The sequence below is a fragment of the Pyrenophora tritici-repentis genome, chromosome 10 (genome assembly GCF_003171515.1).
Source record: "Pyrenophora tritici-repentis strain M4 chromosome 10, whole genome shotgun sequence".
Classification (NCBI taxonomy): Eukaryota; Fungi; Ascomycota; class Dothideomycetes; order Pleosporales; family Pleosporaceae; genus Pyrenophora; species Pyrenophora tritici-repentis.
Window position 1 is genome coordinate 3,004,820 of NC_089399.1, and position 25,356 is coordinate 3,030,175.

At 52.7% G+C, this 25,356-nt stretch overlaps 6 protein-coding genes across 6 annotated transcripts; 2 read left to right on the forward strand and 4 right to left on the reverse strand.

Moving 5' to 3' along the window:
- Window positions 1–138: 138 nt before the first annotated feature.
- PtrM4_049750 (uncharacterized protein) lies at window positions 139–724 on the forward strand (the record flags this gene model as incomplete). The annotated part of the gene is made up of 3 exons (XM_066104829.1): window positions 139–237; window positions 296–506; window positions 699–724. The coding sequence occupies 3 exons, from the start codon at window positions 139–141 to the stop codon at window positions 722–724; spliced, it is 336 nt and encodes a 111-aa protein (XP_065959393.1).
- Window positions 725–2,363: 1,639 nt separating this feature from the next.
- Window positions 2,364–5,058, reverse strand: PtrM4_049760 (glucan 1,3-beta-glucosidase precursor; the record flags this gene model as incomplete). The annotated part of the gene is made up of 2 exons (XM_066104830.1): window positions 2,364–4,712; window positions 5,053–5,058. The coding sequence occupies 2 exons, from the start codon at window positions 5,056–5,058 to the stop codon at window positions 2,364–2,366; spliced, it is 2,355 nt and encodes a 784-aa protein (XP_065959394.1).
- A 917-nt stretch (window positions 5,059–5,975) lies between these two features.
- Window positions 5,976–6,898, reverse strand: PtrM4_049770 (NadD, Nicotinic acid mononucleotide adenylyltransferase; the record flags this gene model as incomplete). Its single annotated transcript, XM_001936784.1, has 2 exons — window positions 5,976–6,238; window positions 6,286–6,898. The coding sequence occupies 2 exons, from the start codon at window positions 6,896–6,898 to the stop codon at window positions 5,976–5,978; spliced, it is 876 nt and encodes a 291-aa protein (XP_001936819.1).
- A 2,755-nt stretch (window positions 6,899–9,653) lies between these two features.
- On the forward strand, window positions 9,654–14,565 carry PtrM4_049780 (HUL4, Ubiquitin-protein ligase; the record flags this gene model as incomplete). Its single annotated transcript, XM_001936785.2, has 3 exons — window positions 9,654–14,115; window positions 14,167–14,316; window positions 14,369–14,565. 3 exons carry the CDS (start codon window positions 9,654–9,656, stop codon window positions 14,563–14,565), a joined length of 4,809 nt encoding a protein of 1,602 aa, XP_001936820.2.
- Window positions 14,566–16,612: 2,047 nt separating this feature from the next.
- PtrM4_049790 (ProP, Permease major facilitator superfamily) lies at window positions 16,613–18,434 on the reverse strand (the record flags this gene model as incomplete). Its single annotated transcript, XM_001936787.1, has 4 exons — window positions 16,613–16,949; window positions 17,012–17,750; window positions 17,810–18,092; window positions 18,258–18,434. 4 exons carry the CDS (start codon window positions 18,432–18,434, stop codon window positions 16,613–16,615), a joined length of 1,536 nt encoding a protein of 511 aa, XP_001936822.1.
- A 1,693-nt stretch (window positions 18,435–20,127) lies between these two features.
- PtrM4_049800 (Herpes-BLLF1 domain containing protein) lies at window positions 20,128–21,748 on the reverse strand (the record flags this gene model as incomplete). The annotated part of the gene is made up of 5 exons (XM_066104831.1): window positions 20,128–20,806; window positions 20,858–21,285; window positions 21,335–21,402; window positions 21,452–21,581; window positions 21,638–21,748. The coding sequence occupies 5 exons, from the start codon at window positions 21,746–21,748 to the stop codon at window positions 20,128–20,130; spliced, it is 1,416 nt and encodes a 471-aa protein (XP_065959395.1).
- Window positions 21,749–25,356: the final 3,608 nt, after the last annotated feature.

Consider the following 25,356-nt stretch of genomic DNA (forward strand, 5'->3'; position numbering starts at 1 on the left):
CTTTCTTTGCCCTATACCTGGTTTTGTATATACATCCTTTGGGCTTTCATTAATATCTCCTCCTTACATACCTTACTGCCGGACAGTCTCTCTCACTTACTCATCCCTTTCTACATATCACTCAACACATCAATCAACATGAGATTCGAATCTTCCATCCTTATCGCCTCATTGGCTGCATCCGTCCTTGCGGCGCCTGCCCCCTACCCCCAACTTACCCTCAACAAGCGATGGGTTGTAAGTTTTCTCCACCCAGTTTGCCTTGGCTACTTGACAATCTTACTAACAACTGTAGGATACTTCCGGTAACCCGCTTCCGGAACACTTTGTCAACACAGTCCGCAAGCTCTCCAGCGAGAAGCTGAAGGCTAAGCGCCAACTTGACCAACTTCTCGGTGGCCTTACTGGCGCCGCTGGTGGAGCAGGAGGTGCTGCTGGAGCCAACCCTCTCGCTGGTGCTCTTGGAGCAGCTGGCGGTGCAGGAGGTGCTGCCGGTGGCGCTGGAGGTGCTGCCGACCCCATCGCTGCCTTGATTGGAAGTGCTGCTGGTGGTAACCCTGCTGCTGGTGCCGCAACTGGAGCTGGTGCCGCTGGTGCCGCTACCGGTGCCGGAACTGGAGCTGCTGCTGCTGCCTCCCCCAGCCCTGCTGTATGTCATACCCCCTTTTTCACTTGATCAGATGCTAATATCACCACAGGCTGGCAACGGCAAGGGCAAGGCTAACGCTGGTGCCGCGAATGGTGCCGCGAATGGTGCCGGTGCCGCTACTGGAGCGGGTGCTGGTACAGGTGCTGCTGGTACTGGTGCCGCTGGTACTGGTGCCGCTGGTACAGGTGCTGCTGGTACAGGTGCCGCTGGTACTGGTGCCGGTGCTGCTGCTGGTGGAGCGGGAGCTGGTGCTGGTGCCACCGTGGGTGCTGTAAGTTATCTTGTACATCTTGGTTCCAACTCATACTAATTGACAATAGGGCGCTTCCAACAACGGTACTGCTGCCGCTGCCCCTGCCGCCGGAAAGGGCAAGGGCAAGGGAAAGAAGGCGGCTAAGGCTGCTGCTGCTGCTGCCGCCGCCGCCGGCGCCGCCCCTGCCGCTGGAGGTGCTGCCGCCAACGGAACTGCTGCTGCTGGAGGAGCCGCTGCTCCTGCTGCCGCTAAGGGAAAGGGTAAGGGTAAGGGCAAGGCGGCGGCTGCTGCTGCTGCCCCCGCCGCCGGTGCTGCTGCCCCTGCTGCTGCTGGTGCCGCCGCTCCTGCTGCCGGTGCCGGTGCTCCTGCCGCCGGCGCTGCTGCTCCTGCCGCTGGTGCTGCTGGTAAGGGTAAGGGCAAAGCTGCTGGTGGTGCTGCTGCTCCCGCCGCCGGTGGTGCTGCTGCTGCTGCTCCTGCCCCGGCTGCTGGAGGTGCCGCTCCTCCTGCTCCCGCCGCTGGGGGTGCCACTCCTCCTGCTCCTGCTGCCGGTGCCGCTCCTCCCGCTCCTCCCGCTCCTCCTGCCGCCGGTGCTGCTCCTCCTGCCCCTGCCGCTGGTGGCGCCGCCCCTGCTGCTGGAGCCGCAAGTGGCAGCGGCTCAGCTTCCTCTGGCTCAGCAGCTAGCGGCTCTGGTGCCTCGTCTGGCAGCAGCGGTGCTTCCAGCTCAAACTAGATGGACGGCTAGGCGACGACAGTTGATGATGACCATAATGAAGAGTTGAAAGACCTGGATTGGAAAAGGGAAAAGGGGGTTATGGATATAGGATATGGATTTATGAATGCACATACCAAGACGTATATAAGTTTTTGTTAATTAAGGAGTTAGCAGGAGAGAGATATATTTAGGATTGGTAGGATGCGGTACAGATTTGTTTAGTTAGCCGGCTAGCCATACGAAAAACAAAAAGATTTTAATAACATGAGCTTCTATGTCTTACGATTTTTGTGATTTTTGTGTGGTGATGACTGTTTTGACTGTTTTCTTTGCACATTACATAGTAAGTGTATTATGACGGTAGCTAGCATGACGACTTGGACTGGTAGAGAAAGAAGAACAAGCTTCGTATACCAATGAACGTCTTTTTCTTCAAGGGATTTGTGGTGAGAAACGTTGGATTAAAGGAATAATGATTGTTTAAGCAGTGTCATTATATGTCCATTCTATCGTTGTATGTCATGCTATGTATTTGTTTAAAGTATACTATACATGTGAGCGTTGTATGTACGTTGGTTTCTTTATAAACATGAATAACAATATGTCCAGTGAGAAAAAGCACCAATAAACGCCTCCCACGACCGAGCAGAACAATGCGAATCCCACCGACCATGCACAGTAAACGACAAAAAAACGACAACATACGCACCCCCATTCATAACAACATGACCTCATTACCTTCCCTCCACCTAATAATTCTCCGCCAGCCCCTCAAACATATCCAGCGAATTAACCCCACCGCCGGGACACTTCCAATCCCTATCATACGCCTTCTTGGGCAAAATGCCCGCCTCAAGCCCCCTCCGATAACTCCACTGCGTACTAGCCTCCGTCTCCCAGGTCCAGTAAAACCAGCCCCAACCAGCCTCAAACGCATCCATCTGACCGAGCGCAAACTGATAGAGCCACTTCTTATACTGCTCAGAATACTGGCTTGGATCCGCGTTCGCGCCGTCACAGGAGCACTGTGCAGATTCCAGTGGACACTGCGGGACTAGTACAGCCCCGCTTTTATCCGTGGATTGGAGAGTGCCTTCCCAGCGGGTACCGGTGTTTACGTTGTTGATGTATTTAGTGCAGTCGGTGTCTGCTTGGGACCATTCGCCGCACATGGTGGGGCCGAAGCCTGTGGCTTTGTTCATGGAGCGTTTGGATTGTTGGGTCCATGCTTCGCAGGCAAAGTTTAGCTTGTCGCGGTGTTTGAGTTTGAGTTGGTCAGTGTTGAAGATGACGTATTGGTGTACGTCGAGGAGGAGGTCGTCGTTGCCTTGGAGTTTTCCCTGCCAGTTGTCGAGGCCCATGAAGCCGTCGCCGAAGACGATTATGCCTTTGATGCCGTCGGCCCGGATTTGGTCAATGGCTTTTTGCGTCCAGGCGACGACTTTTTCGGTGTCGAGTTCGACATTGCGTGGTTCGTTGACGAGGCCGTACATTGTGACGACATTTTTGTAGCGCGGTTGGGCGAAGAAGACGGAGAGCTTGTGGTGGACCTCTAGAGTGCGTTGTCCGTTTTGGTCGCCGTTTGTGCCGTTGAGCCAGCCGATTGTGCCCTGGCGGCCAGAGTGGTTCCATCCATTTTGACTGCCAGGGGCACCGTGCAGGTCGAGGTTGACGCGCAGGCCGTTTTGTCGGCAATATTCTATGCCGCGGAGAAGGTAGCGCCATGACACTTGCGGTACGTAGACGTCGTCATCATAGGTCTGTACCATCCAGTAGCCGAAAGGAATGCGCACATGGTCCATGCCAGCATCTCTGATCTGAGCAAATGTCTGTTTGTTGATAAACTTTGCGTAGTGTTGTTCCACCGTGTCCTTGGCCTTTGCGGGGCCTAGCTTGCTGAGAAATGTCCACTCGTCAACAACATTGTCCTTTGACCCGTATTGCTGGAAGTAGGACGGAGTAATGAAGGGTTCGAGATTGAGCCAGCCACCGACGTTGACGCCACGAATAGGCATTTTGCCGTACTCGAACTGGTCTGAGAGCTTCGGGACTTTGGGGTTGGCTTGAACATCATCGTTCCAGGTGGAGTTGAGTCCGATGACGGGGAGACCTCCTACCAGCTCGTTGGTGTAGGTAACGTTGAAGTCAGTAGTATCATACCATGACCATGGGTCCAGTATCCCGCCCCGATCTGCTTCTGGTACGCTATTGCGGTCTTTTCCGTTTAGGTTGTTGTTGGTTGGTCCCGATAAGGCGGCCGGTGATCCACTTGCTGAGCTGTTGTTAGGGCTGCTTTTACTGGAGGTCAAGACGGCCACCGGTATAATGATGGCCAAAAGGATCAAAACTGACACAACACCGATAATTATGCGCTTCCGCTTCTTCTTCTTTGCCATCTCTTCTTCCGAGTATACGGTTGGTGCACTCCCTGCGCCTCCTCGCTTTTCCATCATGTACCGATATTCGTCATCGTCGTCGACACCACCTTCTTCTGCCAACGGCCCGCTGACGACACGCCGCTTCTTCTGCTCGGTTCTGTGCTGCTTTTCTTGTCTTCTTCGCTCTCGTCGCTCCTCTGCTTCTGTTGGTGCCGGCCTAGCCGATTGTCTGCGTCGACGATCTTCCCGCTCGTCTTCGGTATGTGTGCTCCTCTTCCTCTCAGCCTCGTCGTCAGTCTGACTTTTACGCACTTCGGCCGCTCTTCGTCGCTCCTCTCGCCGCCTCCTGGCCTTGTCCTCATGCATGGCCGCATCGCTCTCAGCAGCACGCCGCTTAGCATTTTCCAGCTCGTCTCTTCTTTTGGCCGCGCGCTCTTCCTTGATTCTTTCCTTTTCTAGATTCTTCTCCTTCCTCCGAACTTCCTTTAGGTATTCGTCATCGTAGTCGTAAGCTCCCCAGCCTCCGGCCTTTTTAGCATTGGTCTTGTCAAGCTTGGCAAGCGCATCGAGACTCAAGGGGGCTGAGCCCCGGCTCCTACTGCCACTGCCATCTGTGGTGGAATTGCGCCGCGAGCCACGAGCTTTGCGCGGGGCTGGCGATTCCTGCTCAGACTCGCTCTGCTGTCTTGAACGTCGTTGCGGCTTTGGCAGTAAATCACCCTGTGAGTCAGTCGCTCGATGTCCCTTTCTCCGCCTCTGCTCTTGCTCCCGTACTGCGGCTTCGCGGGATTCTCTTCGTTTGCGTCGCTCTGCGTCGTCGCCGTGCGATTCTCGGCGTCGTCTTCGTTCGTCGCCCTGTGGTCGCCGGCGCGATGGGTCGCGCTCACGGTCGCTCATTTCGAAAGAAGGTGGGCAAGGTATTTGTGCCTCAGGAATGTTACCCAATTCTCGGGAATGCAATTAAGCGGTGTAGAAACGCGGGGTCCGCATACACAACGCAACGTGGATTAAAAAAAGCGAAAAGAAGAGTAACACGAGCAGGACTTCATAGACTACTCACGCGCATGTGAATATTGGTAGCGAATATGTACACTGCGTGGCTGTCGACATGCACGACCTTGAGCTTGCTGGGATGTTGGCGGCGTTGCTGTGGAGACGCGCTGTTGATTCCTTGCCTGACGTGGCCCTGTGCTGGGCACCACAAGATGCTTGGAATCAGATGCTTGGATGACGACTTTACAACGCGACAAGATTAGATACAAGGTGCCGAGTGTGGCTGGGCTAGACGAATTGACGTTTGACTGCCGGTATTGCCGGTCTGATGATCTCAGCCCATTGTCGGGCACCAGTTCTGCACTTGTTCGCAGCGGCATGAAAAACAAACGTGAACGTACAGCTGTGTCAATTGCTTGGCTCGACGACTTGTCAACACACAGACTACGGGACCTTACACGTAACGACTTCAATGTTTGATTTCGTCATCCCGTGATTGTCACACTCAACGTCCACGGGTCAGGGTGCCTTTCGAATGCCGTCTGCCGTTGAAACTCTGCAAAGATAAGGCCCTGCATGAACAGGGAAGATCTGCTCAGCGCCTCCCGTCGCTTCTGGGTCAATGACATCACAGCGCTTGACTCAGTTCTCTACCGCCACCAATGTGCGCATTTGTGGACATCTTAAAATGCATGGTTGAATGTGTGTGTGGTATCATAACTAGGAATACAAAAAACAATGCGCCATAGGTCCTGGGGGCTAGCCTGCCCAGTCATGCCGTGAAGGCCCACCCGTGCCTCTCTAATAAGCCGGTAAAGGGTGTCTGTGACGGTGTAGTGACCGCGTCTATAAAACCAACTCCGTATGCCGCCAGGTGTATTATAGACTGGAGCTGCCGCAGTACGCGATGCGGCAATACTATCGGAAGCGGCGGCACTTGTAGTGCTTACACGTTGGAACACATTAGTTGTTGAGTGACGAGGTCACCGCTCAGGAAGCGGAGACGCCTTGCGAAGACCCGGCAGCCTCGGCAGCAGCAGTCGCCTTGCCCTTCTCTGCTGCTTTCTTCTCATCGTCGCTGTAAAGACCGTGCTCGTAGATGTAGTCGACGACCTTGTCCGGGATGTAGTAACGGATGCTCTTACCCCGCTTGCGGAAGAGACGGATCTTGGTCGAGGAGACGTCGTTTTGAATGAGCTGCGGGATGACACGGATGTTCTCCCTCCATTGTTGGAGTTGGACAAGCGCATCATCTATGACTAGTTAGCGTTGGTTCAAGGCAGGAATATGTGTATCATACCGATATCAGTACCACTGCGCTCGAGGATGAATGCGCCGTAGTGTCCCAAGATCCTGCTTAAATCTTCGCGGGCCCAGAGCCCTGGTGTGCTCATCGTCTGGATCAGGTCGGCACCGGCAAGCAGCGCTACATGGATGCGACGCTTCTCGCCGTTCTCGGTTTCAATACCTCCCATAACCTCGTTAAGCTCGTAGTCAAAGTGGTCAAGGACCTTGACAGTAGGAAGGTACTCCTTGTGCAATGGCTCCCATGGGTCGACACCAATCCATTTGGAGCTGTCTTGCACAGCAATTCTGGTCATGTTGATACGGTGTTGTGCTGACGCCAGTCCGGCCTTCTTGTAGGCGTCGCCGACGGGACTGAAGAAGCCACCGACGACCTCGTAGTCCGTCTCGAATTCGCAGTAGTCGGCTGCCTCCTCAAACATGCGCAAATGGAGGTTGGTTGGCGGGGAGAAGGAGCCACATGATACAAGTACAATGGGCTGTTTCTTGGGGTTTGACAGCGTCTTCTTCAATCTCTCCTTGGGAAATGTGTAGTTTTCGAGCGACATGGCCTCGGTGTTGGGCAGACCGGCGTCGAGCAAAATGCCCTGGCTATCCGTCGACGACATGGCGGTAGTGCGCAAGATGTGTGGACCGGGGCGCGGGCGGATAGTGAGGGGCGGTGATCTCCGCGGGGTGAGTGTTCGGCTACACCTGGGTGTCCTGAAATACTTGACAGTATGAGTAAAGCAGCTAAGAAGCGTGTCTCGCAACTACAGTGGCTTTGTACACTGCTATGTCAAGTATTTGATGTCACCCGGGTGGCTGTGAGGAGATAGCCGTGGGGATGCAGGCAACGTGGGGTCGCGAGTTTGGGGTAAGAAATGGGTCGTGGTAATAGTTCTAGAGGGCAAGGTCAACAGCCGGCGGGGAAGAAGCATTTATGAGTATGCGTGATATGTGAGAGGCTTACGAATAGCGCCAGAAACGGGTCTAGGGGTCTTACCGGAACACACTACGGAGAAGCTAGGCAGTAGTAAGAAGTGAGTCGGTAGCAACCTGTTTATGACGCGGGGGGTGATAAAGCGACAAGCGATGAGATGTGTTTAATGTACAGGCTTTATGCCAGAAAAGCGAAATGATGTTTAGGTGTGGGGGTTGTCTTGGGCGGGTGAAAGGACGAGTTCTAAGGGAGGAGGGAAGAGCCATCTTGTACCATTTTACGGTTGCTTCTAGGCGGTCGTTGAGACACTGGAGCGCGGGCTGCGGGGCCTCTCAAGGATGGTGGACTTTGCCAACCTCCGGCGCTTCAGCCTACCTGGGCCGCGAAGATCTGGTGGGCGAAACACTTTTCGCATCCGAACATTCGCCAATATGCACCGAAGCAAATACCCTCACGTGGCGCACTTCGGCATTTCCCCGTCCCCACTAGCAGTGCTATCGGCCGGGATGCACTGTGGTGGCTCGATGCGCGCTGGTGCATTTAGGCCTGGAGCGTGGGATCCAAATGCTGAACAATCAGCGTGACAAGGCTTTTGGCAAGGAATCCATCTCTGACTGTAGCCGCTAGAGGCGGGTGGACTGGCCTGATCATCCATTGCCACTGCGAGACCGGAGCAAATGGGGAGACTTAGTCCGGAGGAGAGAGATGTGTCCAGTGTCTTTACATTTGTTTCCTGCATATTGTTGTACTATGTAAGAATACGTACCCTGTGTGCCAGCGGTCCCAGGGAACAATCCGAGTGAAGCCACAGTGACCTCCAGCACGTGACTATGCTCTTCCCCACATCTATGCCAAGCCACACACGCCTGTCTTGACGGAAGAAGCGGCCGACTGCTATGACAGATGGAGAAGTGAAATTGCATTGGGTCGACGAAACCGACTTCCAACTGTTGTCGCTTCAGCACTGAGGCTGTCACATTCATGGATCTTCACTTCGGCTTGCTATCCGCCAGACCGGATTGAGATGAGAATTTGGAAGGGTCAGGGCGTGGGACGTGCCTATACAACTGCTGCCCTGCGTAGGTAGCCAACGCCTAGCGCGTCATGGACGCTGAAAGCAAACTGCAGAAGCTTCCACTTCCACACACGAATGCTCTCTGTCTCCTACCACGCATATCGGGTAGGGCGCAGGCGCAGTCGGCCTGGACGACAACGGGGAGGCTCTATCGATAAGGCTGGCTGGCGCTAGACTCTAGTGAGGTCACGTAATTAGCTCCTCCGACCTGGCATGCGTGGTGGATATCAACCTCACAAGTATTCGCCAGGAGTCATTGCACTATCTCCATCTCTTTCTATACCCATCGCACTACTACCAGAGCAGCACAGTCGTTTGCTCCATCTGCAGACCAGGGCAATCACTTGCGGTTAACGATTCCTTTGTGTTTGTACTCACCGCACTCGCTTGAGCACACGCCTAATGGCGCGTCCTTGATGGCCTCCAGAGGACCTCGTGAAAGGTAAATACCTCTCCACTCGACCCTTCGCCGCTGCAGTAATCGCGACCCCATCGCCCAACTCCATCAACTGTCACCTCACACAACCACTCCCACTTTGCTTTGTCGATCCACACCCAGACGGGCTGCACTTACGGCCGCACCAAGTCTGCGCGCTTCTCGATTATCACATCACAAGCCTGTAGTCAGAATCTCATGTCGTCCAGAGTCACTCGCTCGCAAAGGCGCCAATCCGGCAACACAAACACAAACGACACCTCGCCGCCTGCACCTCCCCCTCCCACTCAACAACCGCCGACTGTAGCCTCTCGTAAGAGGAAGACTGCTGTGCGGGACTCGACGCCAGAGCACCCAGACACGGCAGACACCGCCCCTACCCGTGGCACACGTAACAAGCGCTCCAAGGTCGACGAAAAAGACGCACCCGCCCAGCCACCAGGTCGATCTAAGCGGGCCAAAGGCAAAGCTGCCATGTCTTCAACTGGGTCTGTACCAATCTTTTCTGCGCGCCGACTAGAGCAACTGCTGACAACCAACAGCCCACCATCAGATCCCATTGAGGAAAAACCCACACCACAGCCCTCGAAGCGCACCAAGAGCGCCCGCAAGAGTCGAGGCGACAGCGCCCGTCAACCTACCAAGACCCCAGCCGCTGAACCCAACGCAGACGCTCCTTCCACATCTCGGAGGAGCTCTCGGAAAATCAGCAAGGCAGATATGGACGCCATGATGGACGACGCCCCCCCGCCCCCAACCGATGAGGAAATGCGCCAGTCGGGCGAGGAACACACTAGCGATGACGATGGCGACCCCCATGGAGAGCGCTACGATGAAGAAGACGACGATGACGATGACGACCCATTCACATCTGGCAGTTTCCTTGGACGCAATTCACACAGCCTTGCTGCGCTTAGACAACTCACAGGTATGATGGCGGGAACTACACAGCGCCTACGGGGCATACTCGACCAGCTCCGTTCGCCCGACTCGTCGGTCCAACTGATTGCGCTCCAAGATCTCTCTGAGGTGCTCCTCATCTCCACCGAGGACAATCTAGCTGGCCATTTCTCCCCAGATGCATATGTCAAAGAACTCGTCAAGCTAATGCAGGCGAATGAGTTTACCGGGGAAGAAAACCCTGAGATCATGCTGATTGCGTGTCGATGTCTGGCCAACCTGATGGAAGCCCTGCCCCAGGCGACTGCCAATGTCGTCTACGGTGGCGCCGTCCCCGTTCTCTGCTCAAAGCTGCTGGAAATCGACTTTATCGATCTTGCTGAGCAATGCCTTAGCACACTGGAAAAGATCTCCGTCGAATTTCCCGGCGTCATTGTTCGCGAGGGCGGCCTGACTGCGTGTCTGACCTTTCTCGATTTCTTCGCCACCAGCACACAACGTGTGGCTGTCACTACTGCTGCGAACTGCTGCCGTAACATTCCGGAAGATTCGTTCCCAGTGGTCCGCGATGTTATGCCTATTCTAGAGAACATTCTAAACAACAACGACCAGAAAGTGGTTGAACAAGGATGCATTTGTGTTTCGCGCATCGTCCAGAGCTTCAAGCAACAAGAGAGTAGGCTAGAGGAGCTGGTCAGCACGAACCTTCTCCAGGCCATCCTACGCCTTTTGCTCCCCGGCAGCACGAACCTTATAGGGCCTAACATCCACACCATGTTCCTTCAGGTTCTCGCTTACACCGCCAAAGCCAGCCCACGGCTGTCCGCAGAGTTGCTCAAGATGAACGTGGTGGACACATTGTACCAGATTCTCACTGGAGTCTCGCCACCGAGCGGCACCGAAGACGTTGCGGCCAAGATAGATTCCGTGGTCATCATGCAAGCCCTCATTCATCGGCCCAAGGACCAGGTCTACGAAACACTGAATGTCATTTGCGAGCTGCTGCCCGACGTGCCCAGCGAGGGTCTTACATACCTTGACGATCTTTTCGATGCCGGCTATCCAGGCGATGATCTTCTTCCACTTTCCTCGACGAACAAAAAGACCAACAATGAAAAGCGTGTCGAGTTACTGGAAGGGTGCAAGGCAGAGGTTAAGCGCTTCGCAGTCATTCTCTTCCCAACCCTGACGGATGCTTATTCGAGCACTGTCAATCTCAGTGTCCGACAAAAGGTGCTTACTGCACATCTGAAGATGCTTTCGAACCTAGATACCGAGATTTTGGAAGAAGCTCTGCGATCTGTGCCATACGCCTCGCATTTGGCGTCTATATTTACGCAACAAGATCATTCGTCATTGGTCACCTACGCTTTGCAGGCTGCCGAGCTGCTTCTCAAGCGTTTGGAGCCAATCTATCGCTACCAATTCTACCGCGAAGGCGTCATTTCCGAGATTTCGCAACTTGCAAATCGACCCTGCAAGACGCTGGACGTTCGTAACCGAGACACAAAGCCCGCCCTGGATGCCGATGGCGCCAGCAGCACCTCTTCGGCAGAACCCGAGGCCGAGCCAGACACTGCTCATATGAATGAGGGTGCTGACGTGGAAATGCAGTCTGACGACGGGGAGGATGTTGACGTTGATGACGATCTGAATGAAGGCAGCCAAAACCGAGACGAGGATGACGACTCCGATTCATCTTCGTCTTCTGATCAACGCCAGCCTCCGCCAATGCCCAATATCGAAGATATCATCACTCTCCGTGCCAAGAAGTTCCTTGAGACTCATGAGAAGGAGTCTGACAAAGCCACGCGCGACAGGGCATCTGCGGTTTTGGATGATCTGAAATCGCTCGCTTGTGAAATCAGGACGCGTGTGTCTGAAGGTGCTGCCGGTGACTGCATGAGCCTTTTCACACGCTTAGCATCTTATTTCGAAGGCGACGCGCTCGAAAGCATTACTAGTTATGAGCTCAAGTCGTCTAAAATCGTTGAAGTGCTACTGGATGTGTTTGCGACGCCGGAGGTTGGAAAGGATGTAGACCCTAGGCCTCTTTTTCTGGAAGCGTTCATGGGAGGTAGTGGTCAGAGCAAGATCAAGACTGCAAGCACTGCGTCTCCAGCAACGCCATTCAGTGTATTGGTCCACAAGCTGCAAGACTTGCTCAGCCGATCTGAGCATTTCGATGTGGTCACTGTCCATCAAAACATGTACGACAGCAGAGGGAGCGCAAGCTCCATGTTAGCCAAACAGCTTAGACTGAAGCTCGTTGCTGATGATGATTCGGGTATTCCCAAGACTTATCGGAACATCATGGTCTCAATCCATGCCATCGCTACTTTCAAAGCTCTGGACGACTACCTCCGACCCCGAATCAGCCTTGCAGACCGACCACCACGCCCGACTAAGTCTCGGGACCACTTGGAGGCCATGTACGCTCAGGCTCTCGCGGAAGGTCGTGCGGCGCCGTCTCACACGCCATCAGAGTCTACGAATCGCCCTGCGAAGAAGACCTCGCGATCCAAGGCAAGCCCAACTGATTCACCGCAACCAGGACCTAGCTCAGCGACGCGAGAAAAGACGCGGCGATCAAGTAGGCGACAGCAGGCACAGACCCCTCCGCCACCGCCACCGCCTCCAGCTATGCCTCGCTCAAACAGCAGCCAAGACCCCGTCGAATGCGCTGATGAGGCACAGCTTTCTGATCCTGATTCTATGGACGACGAGAGTGCCCTAAACGCCATAGTGGATGATCTTGAAGAGGAACTTGACGAGGATATGCCAGACCCGTCCGCTGTTAATGTCGAAGTCGCGTCAACAGGACAAGCTACTGCCCGTCAAGAAGATGGCACTAGGGTTGCTACACCTGTGCAAGGCACATCGAAGCCACCGACAGATAACCGAACACCGGCGTCACGATTGTCCGCGCTACTGCAGAGCTCCGCTCTGAGACAGAGTCTGGGTGGTGCGGCCACTGCTCTCTCATATGCTGCGGCTGTACAGTCGACTCCTCAAGACTGGCATATCGAGTTTAGCGTGAACGACCAGCCCCTCTCAAACGAGACGACCATTTACCGTGCTGTACACTATAACCAGCCGCAACCATCGGATGGCGCACATCGCTCGGTGTGGAACGGTATTCACACCATCAAGTTCAAGCGTGTTCAAGGCCCTCCACCAAGTGAGCCCAGCTCTTTGACACCGCCACCCGAGTCAAAATCCGATGCTTCGGGCATGCCCGCATCGTTGGATCAACATCCTGTAACATCTGGCATCCTGCGATTGCTCAGTATACTTCATGGGCTGAACTCGCACCTGGACGATATCCTAATGGCGAACAAGCAACATGTCAAGCTCAATGCGGAACCGCTTTCGCAGTTTGTCAACACCAAGTTGACGGCAAAATTGAACCGCCAGCTTGAAGAACCTCTTGTCGTTGCGAGTAACTGCCTCCCGAGCTGGAGCGAAGATTTGGCTCGTTTCTACCCATTCCTATTCCCATTCGAGTCCCGTCATCTCTTCCTGCAATCGACTTCTTTCGGTTACTCGCGATCGATGACGCGATGGCAGAATTCGCAGCCCACAAGCGATTCACGTAATGATCGACACCGTGATGAGCGTCCATTTTTGGGCAGACTCCAACGTCAAAAGGTTAGGATCTCCAGATCTAGGATACTAGAATCTGCGATGAAGGTCATGCAACTTTACGGTCACTCTCCTAGTGTTCTAGAAGTGGAGTACTTTGAAGAAGTAGGAACCGGCTTGGGACCAACGCTGGAATTTTACTCGACGGTATCTCGCGAGTTTTCAAAGAAGAAGCTAAAGCTGTGGCGCGAAAACGAATCCAACGATACCGATGAGTTCGCCTTTGGTAAGCGAGGACTGTATCCTGCGCCTATGAGCGCCGAGGAGGCAAGCACCGAGAACGGTGAAAAGCGTCTTGAGCTTTTCAAAGTCCTGGGCAAATTCGTTGCTCGTTCAATGCTCGACTCACGCATCATCGATGTCTCATTCAACCCGACATTCTTCCGTATCGGCGATGGTAGCAGTGCAGCAGTCGTTCCATCCCTAGGAGCCATCAAGGCTGTGGATGAAGGCCTAGCAAAGTCGCTGCTGCTACTCAAACAGTTTGCCGATGCAAAGAAGAAGATTGAGATCAGCAATATAAGCGAAGCGAACAAGACAGCAGCTCTCCAGGAGATCGTCATTCAAGATTGCCGAGTGGAAGACTTGGCCTTAGACTTTACACTACCTGGCTATGGCTCAATCGAACTCATCCCCAAAGGCGCAGATACACCGGTCTCAATCGACAATGTCGATCTATACGTGGACAAGGTCATCGATTTCACTTTGGGTTCGGGTGTGCAGCGCCAGGCGAATGCTTTTCGTGATGGCTTCACGGAAGTTTTCCCATACTCAGCCCTAAAGGCCTTCACTCCGGATGAGCTGGTAATGCTGTTTGGCAGGACAGATGAAGATTGGTCGCTTGAGAGTAAGTCTTGTCCATTCCAATATTTCATCGCATATGCTAAATATCCTTCAGCTCTTATGGATTCCATCAAGGCAGATCACGGCTACAATCTGGACAGTAAGAGCGTCCGCAATCTCCTGGCCACCATGAGCGAGTTCGATGCGCAAGAGCGTAGGGACTTTTTGCAATTCATCACCGGGAGTCCCAAGCTGCCTATCGGAGGTAAGACAACCAAAAATTTCTCATCAACATTGTATGCTAATCCCATCTCCAGGTTTCAAGGCTCTCACACCAATGTTCACCGTCGTCTGCAAGCCTAGCGAGCCCCCATACACATCGGATGACTATCTTCCCTCTGTCATGACCTGCGTCAACTATCTCAAGATGCCAGACTACAGCAGCATCACCGTACTTCGCGAGAAACTCAGCGTCGCCATCCGTGAGGGTCAAGGCGCTTTCCATCTTTCTTAAATTGTGGTGTGGTGGATGTGGAGGTGATATGAATAACCTGGGGTTGTTTCCTTGGGCGTCGTCGGAACATTTATATCCATGGATTCAGCTTGTAATGCTTTTCCGTATAGCATAGATTCAACGCTTCTCATAGTGGGGTATGCAAAGTAGTACTTGGTATGCATTTGTTAGGCATTTTTTGGTGCGGGCGTTCAAAGGCATGTAGCTATTCAAGCGGCTTCATGGGTAGTAAATCCTGATCCGTAGCCTAGCTTTCTAACTAACAATTATATCTTATTGTTAATAAAAAGTGTTTCTACATGTCTGCGCACGTGGTGGATGGATTGGTAAAATCCTGCTTATGCTGCTAGCCTCTGCAGGTGCATTATAGATTAGGTACATCCTCGGGTTCGTGACGTGTTGGGGCTAGCGTACATTATGCCAGACCTCGGCAACCTAACGTAATACCGGATAAGGCCTGTAAACTCACGTCACCCCCAGCCCCGCTACGCTCAACGACAGATGGCCACATGTACCAGTATGCCCTCAATATGCCTCAACGACATCTTGTGCGTAATGGGCTTAGGCAATGCTTTGTACCCACGGACCGAATTGTGTAACCTCGGGTCTTTGTCTACCCACATGTACCAAAAGAGGTTTGAATAGAACCGCCCAAGCCTGTTCGGCAACAAGGGACAAGTCGTATCTCCCCACACAAAAGAAGAAACTGCCTCTTCGTGTGGGACCAGTCATCCGCATGGGATGTAGTAAAGCCCACACGGGCCGGTCGATTGTTGCTAAAGGCAGAAAGTACTAAAGAACGAGCAGATCCTCCATATCAACTGACTCTCTCTTAACAATCCATCTAGAAGGATAATTATTCCAAAATATCAGATCTCTTCGTTTTACCACACATCACTTTAAGAAAAGAAATCCAAAAACCAACATGTCCCCCTCGGCCGTTCCCTCACCTACCACACAACCACCCCACCTAAACCGCAAAACCACAAACGACAACACCTCCAAAATCCCCGCTTGGGTAAAACCAGACCTCACCCGCCTCCTCCGCGTAGAACACGCCCCCCGGTTCCTTCACTAGCCGCTCCGTCTCCCTCGTCTCCCTCCCCCCGGGCGCCCTCTTCGCCCGCATCACAAACCCAACCCCCGCAACCGTTGCCTACTCCTCCGTGCAAGCGTCGCGCGACCTACACATTGAGCTCAACAGCGACCTCGTGTACATCAACCACAGCTGCGCGCCCAGCCTGGTGTTTGATATGGCGCGGTGGGAGATACGGGTTAGTGATAAGGGGCAAGGGTTGAAGGAGGGGGATGAGTTGACCTTTTTTTATCCGAGTACCGAGTGGGATATGGCACAGCCTTTTGATTGTTTGTGTAAGGATGAGGTGTGTGTGGGGAGGGTTGGGGGCGCGAAGGATATGGATGAGGGGGTGCTGGCGAGGTATTGGATTAATGCGCATGTGGAGGAGTTGTTGGAGGAGAGGAGGGGGGGTGGTTTGAGGGGTTGTGGGCTGGGTATGTATGGATTAGAAGGGATATATGCGTATAGACTTGGATAGAGGATTCAAAATAGATGGTGTGGTCTTGAATTTTGAAGTCTACTTTAGAGATACTATCTAAGGTTGCTGCTAAGCTGATAACCGTATCTTCTGCTGTTTTACCATGTTTCTCTAAACAGTGGACCACAGATTCACCTTTTAATTTTAATATGATGAAAAGCACTAATCTAACAAAGCAAATAGTCCAGACACTTTTCAGTTCCACTAAATCAGGTTTTCTCATTTTTAATCAGTGTCCCACATCTGGAAGAAACATACAATAACGATCTTCACAGGGTCATCACCCAAGGCATCTTTAGTTACGCTTGCGAAAAAGAAAGAAAGTTGAAACGGTGTTTGTGTATGCATCATATTTTTAGCAGACGATCATCATAGGCTAACAACCTAACATCTACTCTTCACTTTTTCTAACCCACACATTATCCACTTTTCCCATACACACATCATCACCCGTACTTCTATATCCCCCTCTCCGCATCCCCTAAACGCCACTACTTCCCCTCTACCTTCTCAACCGGTACTACCCCCTCCCTCTCCACACCCTCACTAACCTCACTGCCCAACCCCATCTTCCCGGTATCATACCCGTTCGCTGTCAGATAGTCCCTAAACCTTACGTCCTCGTGGTCAATAGTATCCTGGCCGATATCCGGGAGCAGGAACACGAGACCAGCGGCCACGAAAGCCAGAGTCGAAGCAACGTAAAAGGGGTTTCTGCCCGCAGCGATTTTGTCGTCGCCGGCGGCTGTTTGTATGGCGTCGAGGGCGTAGGAACCAGCAAAAGCACCGATTTTTCCGACGGCGGCGGCGATGCCGTAGTATTGGCCACTTTCCTTCCGTTAGTTTCCGCAATCCAACCGACGAGAATTCTAAAGAAAAGGGAAACATACCGAATACCAGTCGCACAAGTCTTGCTAGCAACTAACCCAATATTATCCCCCGGCCCAAACTCGCCCAACGCAAGAAAAACCCCATAAACAACCACAAACCCGGCCACATTCTCCGGCCGATTAAGCCATGGATAGCAACCCGCCATGATAAACCCAATGATGCCTTGTAACACAACACCAATCGCCAACGTCCTCTTCGGCCCCATGGACGGTAAATCCGCCACAAACGCGCCCGCGAGACACCCGGGCATATAGAAGAAATTAATAAGGATATTCCACGCTAAACTCTTCCACAACGGCGCTGTTTCACCGAGCAAGTTGGCGAGAATGGACGTGGCGTAGATGCCAAAGGAATACGCGCTAAAGTCGTAGATGAACCATATCACACTCACGACACCGAGGCGGAACCAGTAAAACTTGATGATGAGCCACCACGGTGTTTTAGCCTTGGCGAGAGATTCCCGCTGGAAGGCTTCGGGTTCTTGCAGTTTAAGACGCAGGTACATGAGGGATAAGGGGGGTAAAACGCCGATTCCTAGGCAGATGCGCCAAGCGACGCGGAGGTGCTGCTCGCCTGTTGCGAGGACTACGACGGTGGCGACGATGGCGCTGAGGAAGAAGGCGAGGTCGATTTGCACGTTTGTGAAGAGGATGAACCATTTGTTGCGGGTTCCTGAGCGTAGTTCACCCGTGGATTCCGCGCAGCCTACGCTGCCGGCGGGGTATTCGCCTCCGATGCCTTGGAATTATCCGTAAGTTTGAGGGTTTGATTGTGGGTTGAGGGAGGGGGAAACGTACCTATCCCAAGGAAAAATCGGTATACAACGAGTGCTGTTAACAAACCGCTGGGACTCTTGCCTGCACCGTATGACGCCGTTCCTAAGATGGCAAAGAGGATGATTATTATGGTGGATGTGAATAGGGACCATTTTCTGGAAAAGTGGTCTGATGTATAGCCGAAGAAAAGCATGCCGACTACGGTTCCGGCAAATGTTATACTCGAGACGTTTGCCTGAGCAGAAGAGTTCTTGTATGAGTCTGGGTATATGATTCTGAGCATTGTGTTGACGGGGCCGATAATCTGGACATTGTTGTATTAGCTATTGTACTTGTTCATGAGTTTTGGTTTGATTTGGTGAGGCGCTTTCGGTGGTGGCTGTCGCGTTGGGAATATTTTTCTGTCTTTCTTGTCTTGCTTTTTTCCGCTTCTGGGGAGTCCTTTTTGGTGCGCTGGTGTAGTTCGTACATTATTGAGGTATCCATCACTGAAGAGACCAGCACCGCATGCAATAACCGGCCACAAGCGTTCCCACCTCCCCTTCTCAGTCTTCGCGACACTACCCCGTCGTTCGACATCGCCTTTCTCGTTCGCGGTGGCGTTGTACAGTTCGGGCGACTGCTGGACCTCCGCGGCAGAAGCCATAGTAGTAGCGTAGCGTAGCCGTCTCTTTAGTTATCAAACGTTGGAAACGTCACACAAGCGCTCAGATTCCGCGCGCACAGGAAAAAGAACCGCTTGCGCAAGAGAAGCGTTGTCACAACAAAGTAAGCAAAACAACGAACTTTTTACCGATTACAAACGACAGGCGGGACCCCGTTCGACCTTTATTGATGGTTCACATGCGAGCGATTGGGTGGCCATGGCCGCACAAGGACCCTGTGATCAACACAGGCTGAGGCCTTGTTGGGAAAGGCGCACATCACCCCAGGCGTGCTCCGATCATGCAGATGACCATTCAACGGAAGGGAAACCGTCGTCGAAGGATTTTTCTATGGCCAGCCTTGTTCGGCTTGTCCGCCGTAGGCTTTTAAGGGTTTTTCACACGTGTGATGGAAGGCTGGAAGAAGAAGGTGGTGTTTCTGTTTGTAAGACGCGGCGCGGGGATATGTGTGGTTGACACTACTGCGTAATCCGACGTCGGGTCATTCACCGAGGTCTGTCCATGACGTGATGGAAATAATTGAGCGGCTTGTATTGTTGAAGATGCAGGCGTGGATGAGAAACGTGGTCTTATTGCAAGATACTCCTGTCTCAACCACTCTTCAAAAAGTCGTCTCGAGTACAATGATATGCATGTAGAGGCGATACGACGGAACGCTTGCGATCAAGCCTCGCCATGCCTTATCGGCAAGCAACTCAAGCTTCACGGCGAGGCTAGCCGGCGCCACTGACGCGCTCTCCAGCCTTGCTGCCATGGACCTCGGTTGTCATGCTGCGCAAGTCGCAGGTGGTCTTGGCATTGTTTGTCTTCAAGATCCTTTGGTTTGTTTTGTTGCATATAGAGCGGGTGGTAGATAACAATAACGTGGTAGATTGCAGATGCAGGGCTTGTTCGCAGGATCTATGTAGAGAAAAAGCAAATGCGTAATAAGACCGGGGATCAAGCATGCATCTGTATGAAGCAGTGGGGCTAAAGATAGCAGCAGTATCGTCGTCGTCGGGAACTACTGCTACTTATAGGTAGAGGTGAAGGGGTAAGTGGGTGTGTTTTATGTGGAGACGACTGCGATAACAAGCAGAGACGGTTCGTTCGTTCCCTGGCCGTTTTCTCGCACGGTCGAATCGAGAGATGGGTGGTCGTAGCGACGGGAAGGGGCAGCCATGAACACAAGACTACCGGGTGAACCACGGGAACTCAAATCCCCCCAAAAAGATAAAATAACAAAAGTAAGCAGGGCTCAACCCGCCTACCAAGTAAACGGTTAGCACCGGCATTACTTCTGCTCGATATAAGTATTGGATGATGACATTATCGCTTCTTCCCTTACCCAAATCTGCGGTCATTTTCGGTCCGAAGCCACATGACACCGAGATTGAAAATACCAGTCCAGGCAGGATAGGCGAAAGATGGGATGGATGGGGAACTTTGGGCATCCTTGTTCGATATGGGGTAAAAAGCAAACTACCAATTATCTACGCTCATGTACATACTGTATGTACGTACTACAAAAAAGACGAAAGCTGCAGGTTGGCTGCAAGGGTATCATCACGCAAAAGCACACCTAACAAACACGAAAACCGCCGTGCATGGTACAAGCACATCCACCAATCAGCCGATCAACAAAACAACAACCAACACGAGCAGGCCATGGTGGGGGAAAATATCAGGATCGGCTTATTTATTATCACATGCTTTGATGTGCTCCAGGGGTATGTCTGTCGTTCCGACTGTGGTAGTCGTCTGCCCGCGTGAATTTGCCCTGTCCATTTCCGTAAACCAGTCGTCGCTCTCGCTTCGTGTTAGGCTTTTCGAACTCTGATTCGGGATGCGGTAGAGATGTTGTGAAGATTCTTGGCTCGTGCGTCCTGTGAGGTCCATGCCTATTGTGCGTCCCACCGATGACGCATCGCTGGGCTTACGGTTGCCTGAAATATCGATGCCCATGGACCGGGCTGTCGAGGCATTGCTGGTTTTGTGCTGGTGGTGGCCCTTCTCGCTCGACTTTCTGGTGCCGCGGTCGGCAATGGTCGTTAGGTGGCCGAGCTTGTTGTCCCCACTAGCACCGCTTCCTTTTCGGTCACCGAGACTAATGCCCTTGGAGTCCAGGCTATCATTCCTCGTGACGTGTTCGACGTGGATCTCGACCTCGTTGACAACGAAGATTTTGTTGGACGCTAGTGTTGCGATGACAGGCCAGAAGATGGGTATTGAGGCTGTGATGATGGCGAAGTTGACTTCAAGAACGGCGAAGATGTAGATGATGGGCGTGTGGTATGTCATGTCGAGGACCGGTACGGTACCAGCGCGGTTGACAGACATGGCAATCATACGGCCAATAGCAACTGTGACTACACTGAGCAGATGTTAGTATCGAAACGCCACTTTCATCATGGCTAGTACTCACGTGCAACCCAAACAAAATAAGCCTATCAATCCCGCGCGGCTTTTACCAGCAATCCTCAAGGTAGTCAGGAAAGGAACTGGAAGGAGGAGAACCAGAACATCCAGGATACAGTTGCTGACGGAATGACCCAAGAACATACCGTAGAACTTGTCAGGGTCCTTGGTACCCCAACCAATGCATTTACCGTCGAGAAGCGGGTTCCAGTTCTTTTCAATGGGCCTGCAGGGGAAGAGCGCTAGCAAGAAGAAGGTGCAGCCCCATACTGCGCATATCGCGATGAGACCCCAGGTAAGTCGCCGAGCAAGTCGATATTGGGTGGAACTACCACTTGGTGCAGCTTCAGTGAAGAGGCGGAGATACTGGAATAGGATAGAGAGCTTGATGAGTGCAGTACTGGCAGCATATGCAGAGTTTGTCGAATAGATGTGCTGGAATCAACATTAGCCCAGCTCTTGAGTATATATTGGGTCGCCGTACCTTGAAGTATGCAATCAGATGTGCAGGATCGAGCGTCCACAAGTGAAGACCCAAACCATCTTCAGGCACTGTAACACATCAGTAATCGCAAGTCAAAAGTAAATCATCCACACATACTCATGCATACGAGAATGTCTCCAACGAAACTCGCAATACCTGCAAGGATGACGAAGAAGTCATCCCATCCCCAAAGTCGGTCTCTTATCCGAATCCATATCCGAAGACTCAAGGTGATGACAGCGATTGCCTAAACATGATCAGTAAGTGAGCCTGAGCGGGCGTCATATAATAACATGTACCTACCAGGAAGGCAAGAGTGACACCAAGTATCGTCTCAGGCTGATTGACGTTTGGTAGATTCGCATTTTCGGGATGATTTCTTGGATCTGGTATCACGATATCATCGATGTTCATGATAGCTTCTCGTGGGGGGGGAAGCAGTGGAAGGGCCGAATGAATGAGTTGTCGACTAGCGAGTCCGGAGAGATGGCAAGCTGATGGTATTATTTGGTCTGAAACTCCATTACGCGGGCCCGCCAGCTGTTGTGCAGAGGTTGAAAGTCGAAGCAAAGGAAGACGCTGATTACTGTGCAAAGGCCAGGCTCCTCGGGTCTCTCGGGAGAGAGGCGATGTAGTCACCTAATAAGTTCTTACAGGTGGGTCAGCCCAAACGAACGACAAAGTCATGGCTTGCATGGGTTGCGCCTCCCTACGACACATGGTGCAACCCCTGTTGTCCCGCATGGAGGATCAATTATGGGTCGCGCAGCACTGCAACTAGCGGCAGGTGAGCTTATACCAATACGAATAGTGAGCAAGACCACCCCTGCTATTAGTGTGTGTGATGGATACCCACGCCGCTCCACAAGGGTTTGCTTCTCCTGTCAACGTGGGACCTTCCGTCATTTTCGAATCAAGATTGTGGAACAAAGGACTTGGCCTGTCAATGAAACGACCAAGTGAAGACTACTATGACCGGCAGTTTGCGGATTTGGAGCAGCACAAATGCGATACGGAGGTAATCTTTGGTGCATGTCCGGATGACGAGGCCGCCTTGGTGACATAGGTAGGCGACGGGGAGCGTGTGTAGTGGCAACGGTTACATAGACAGGTCCGATTGGTACCCCGCAGAACAGTCTTGCATCGTAGAGTGACCGAAACAAGATAGATTGGAACTCTGTTCCTCAGGCTAGGTTTAGATGGTAAAGGTGCAGGCGCATGCAATTCCTTGTTTTTCGCTGTACTTTTGCGCGTTCCCCGCAACAGGTCTACGGCAATATCGGTTATCCGCAAAACAAAGGAAAGACTGGCGATACCTGGCAGCAAGAGATCAATACTACAGTTGATAAGGGGATTTTTTTTTCATTAGGGAGCCTGTTGAAGATCCAATCCATTCCAAAAGGTTACTCCCGTTGGTGGCGTATATAGTCCGGAGGCGTTAAGGAAGGGTTTTGGAGTGCACGGAAGCTCGTTCCAAGACCGATGGGCCGTCGAAGGAGTATTACTCGGGGATCAAGACTTTGCTGGGATCAGGTCGAAGCGAGCAACTATAGACGGGCCCCAGGCCGGCAATGTTTCATCCTCACTGGCCAAAGTGGTGATGGGATCTCGGGGGTACCGTGTGACCAACTAACGGACCGCATCGCACGTCTGCTAAAGCGCCAACCAATAGGGTCAAAAGCGTGGTGCCGCGCAGGTGTAACACGCGAACCTGGAGGTTATACGAGTCGCTTCATACTTTATTACCTCGAAGGTCGAGATGGCAAGCGGTGCTTTACCGGATATGACGCGACAATCGTGCCCAGCAAAACGCCCATCTTGTCTTGACTAAGCCAAGCCAAGTCTCCTTTTTTCGCCATGACAGTCCCAGCCGGCCAGTTCGGGCTTGTAAACGCATTCGAGCCGACGCATCGGACACATGTCGGCAAGCGCTCAAGGGAAGCATGTAGCGTGAACCCCACCACACCCACTACTACCCTGATGGCGACATTCGCCCTCAGTTCCCCATATGGAGGCTGGCTGAGATAGTAAGCGGTAGGTATACTCCAAGGTTTTGTATGGGCAAAGTGGTCGGTGCTATAATGCAATTGTTGGAAGCCCAAGCTGCATCATGGAAAAAGGCCATGTTGAATGACACGGTGAACGGAGCAGACATCTAAGAGATGCAGCCCCGCTCCGCAGCAACAACCACGTGCCGCGCCGTGTTCCTGCGCTTCATATCGCTTGTCCACCTGCACGCAATGCTGCCAAGTTCGTGTTGCGGTAGGATGCGGTGATGCGGGCAGAAGCAAAGTGAAACGAAAGGGTTGCGTTGCAAGGGCGTGTGTTGACAGAAAGCCGTTGGCGTACATTGACGAGACCATAGCGCTCCAGGATGTCTGCATGCGAGATCAACAGGGCAGTTGCTACTTGTCGCATGCATAGCTGAACACCCTCTGACGGCCACATGGCCTGACCCCTTCATTACTCAGGATCGTAGTACATTTCTTCTTTTTCTGGCCCATCTAGACTTTGTTTTGCGCATCGAAGCCAGGATTGGGGAGCCGAGCGCGCGCCACTGACATTTGCACATGATGGTCAACACGAGCAACATCAACCGTGACGAAATCAAAGAGGAGTGGACAATGCCAAAGCCTAGATGGGCGGCTTTAACAACACCAAGCCTTCAGTAGATTCAGGTACAGTAAGATCACCCACGTGACTTGTGGATGCCACCCGATAGGCGTAGAGTCCCCACTCTCATTCGCGCAAACTTTCCTGCCGGAAATCCCGCGTCCATATCACGATTACACCATCTTCATGTATTGCTGAAGCACTGCCGGAAAGCAGCGCAAACACGAGCGGAAGCAGGGCAGACCTTTCCGCCCTATACGAACGCTTACTCCAGCAGTGCTTACTCGTAATAGGTCGTAATAGGGCTCCTCCAAGCTGTCAAGATTTCCAGACCCAGACCCAGACCCGCTTCCATGTTCTGCCTCCTCCTTTACCCTGAATCATGAGCAGACCCCGTCGCTATCTCAACATGCTTTCCACCACTCTCTTCCAAGCCGTGTCGGGCTACCGTCGCACTGCTAACGGCGAACGGCAGCTCCAAACGTGCTGTTGCAGCAATTAGCAGAAACCTTCTCTCCAGAAGCTGGTATATGCAGCTTCCTCTAGACCCCGCAAGCGCAAGCGATACCCCAAACAAGCCCTTGCTCCGGAACCGTTCGCGATAGGGATCAGGCCTGCGCTGTGCAACTTCTGCTAGCTTGCGCCGCTAGGCCAACAACGCCAGGGGGATATCCGCCGCGGGTGACGACGTCGCTCTCACGCCTAGAATTTTACAGGGCAAGATATGTGCCCATGCGGTCGGGACTGACGGTAAGGCTATTTGTAATTACGGGTTTGTTTGGATGAGAGCGTTTGAGTGATGGAGTGTGTAAAGTGACGAGTAGAAGATTGTTTCCTCCCCGTGCTCGTGAAGGAGGTGGGCAATCTTGCTTGCGAGTTGTTTCAGGTGACTCGGAAAATACGGATCTCGATGAAGGATTCAGCCGTCAGGTTCCTCGTACGCAAGTCAATCCCACCCCTAATGAAGGTATAGAAGCGACGTCCACGTCGTAGCAGTACGGTTTCACATGATACGAGCAGAGTAAGCCGACAAGCTGATCGAACACCTTCTCTCATCATTCCTTATCATATCCACGCCAAATAAGATATCCGCTGTCCTGCGCATGTGCCGTTGTCACTCATTTCGCACCCCTCTCGATGCACCTAGGCGAAACCCCCTCGTTTCAAAGCATCATCTTTGACACCTACCATCTCACGTCATTCTTACTCCATAGCCATTGCATCCAAATGATGACTAAAAGTACCCAATTTCCATTCAATACTCTCGTCGCGGCCTCTTCTACCGTGTTCTCAAGAAGTCCAAGACTGGCCAAGCAGACACCGGTATCCTAGAACGCGCACGCCTATCAAGGATGGCGGCCGTACTGGTAACCGTGGGAAGAAGCCGAGAGTTGTGGTATATAGGTTGA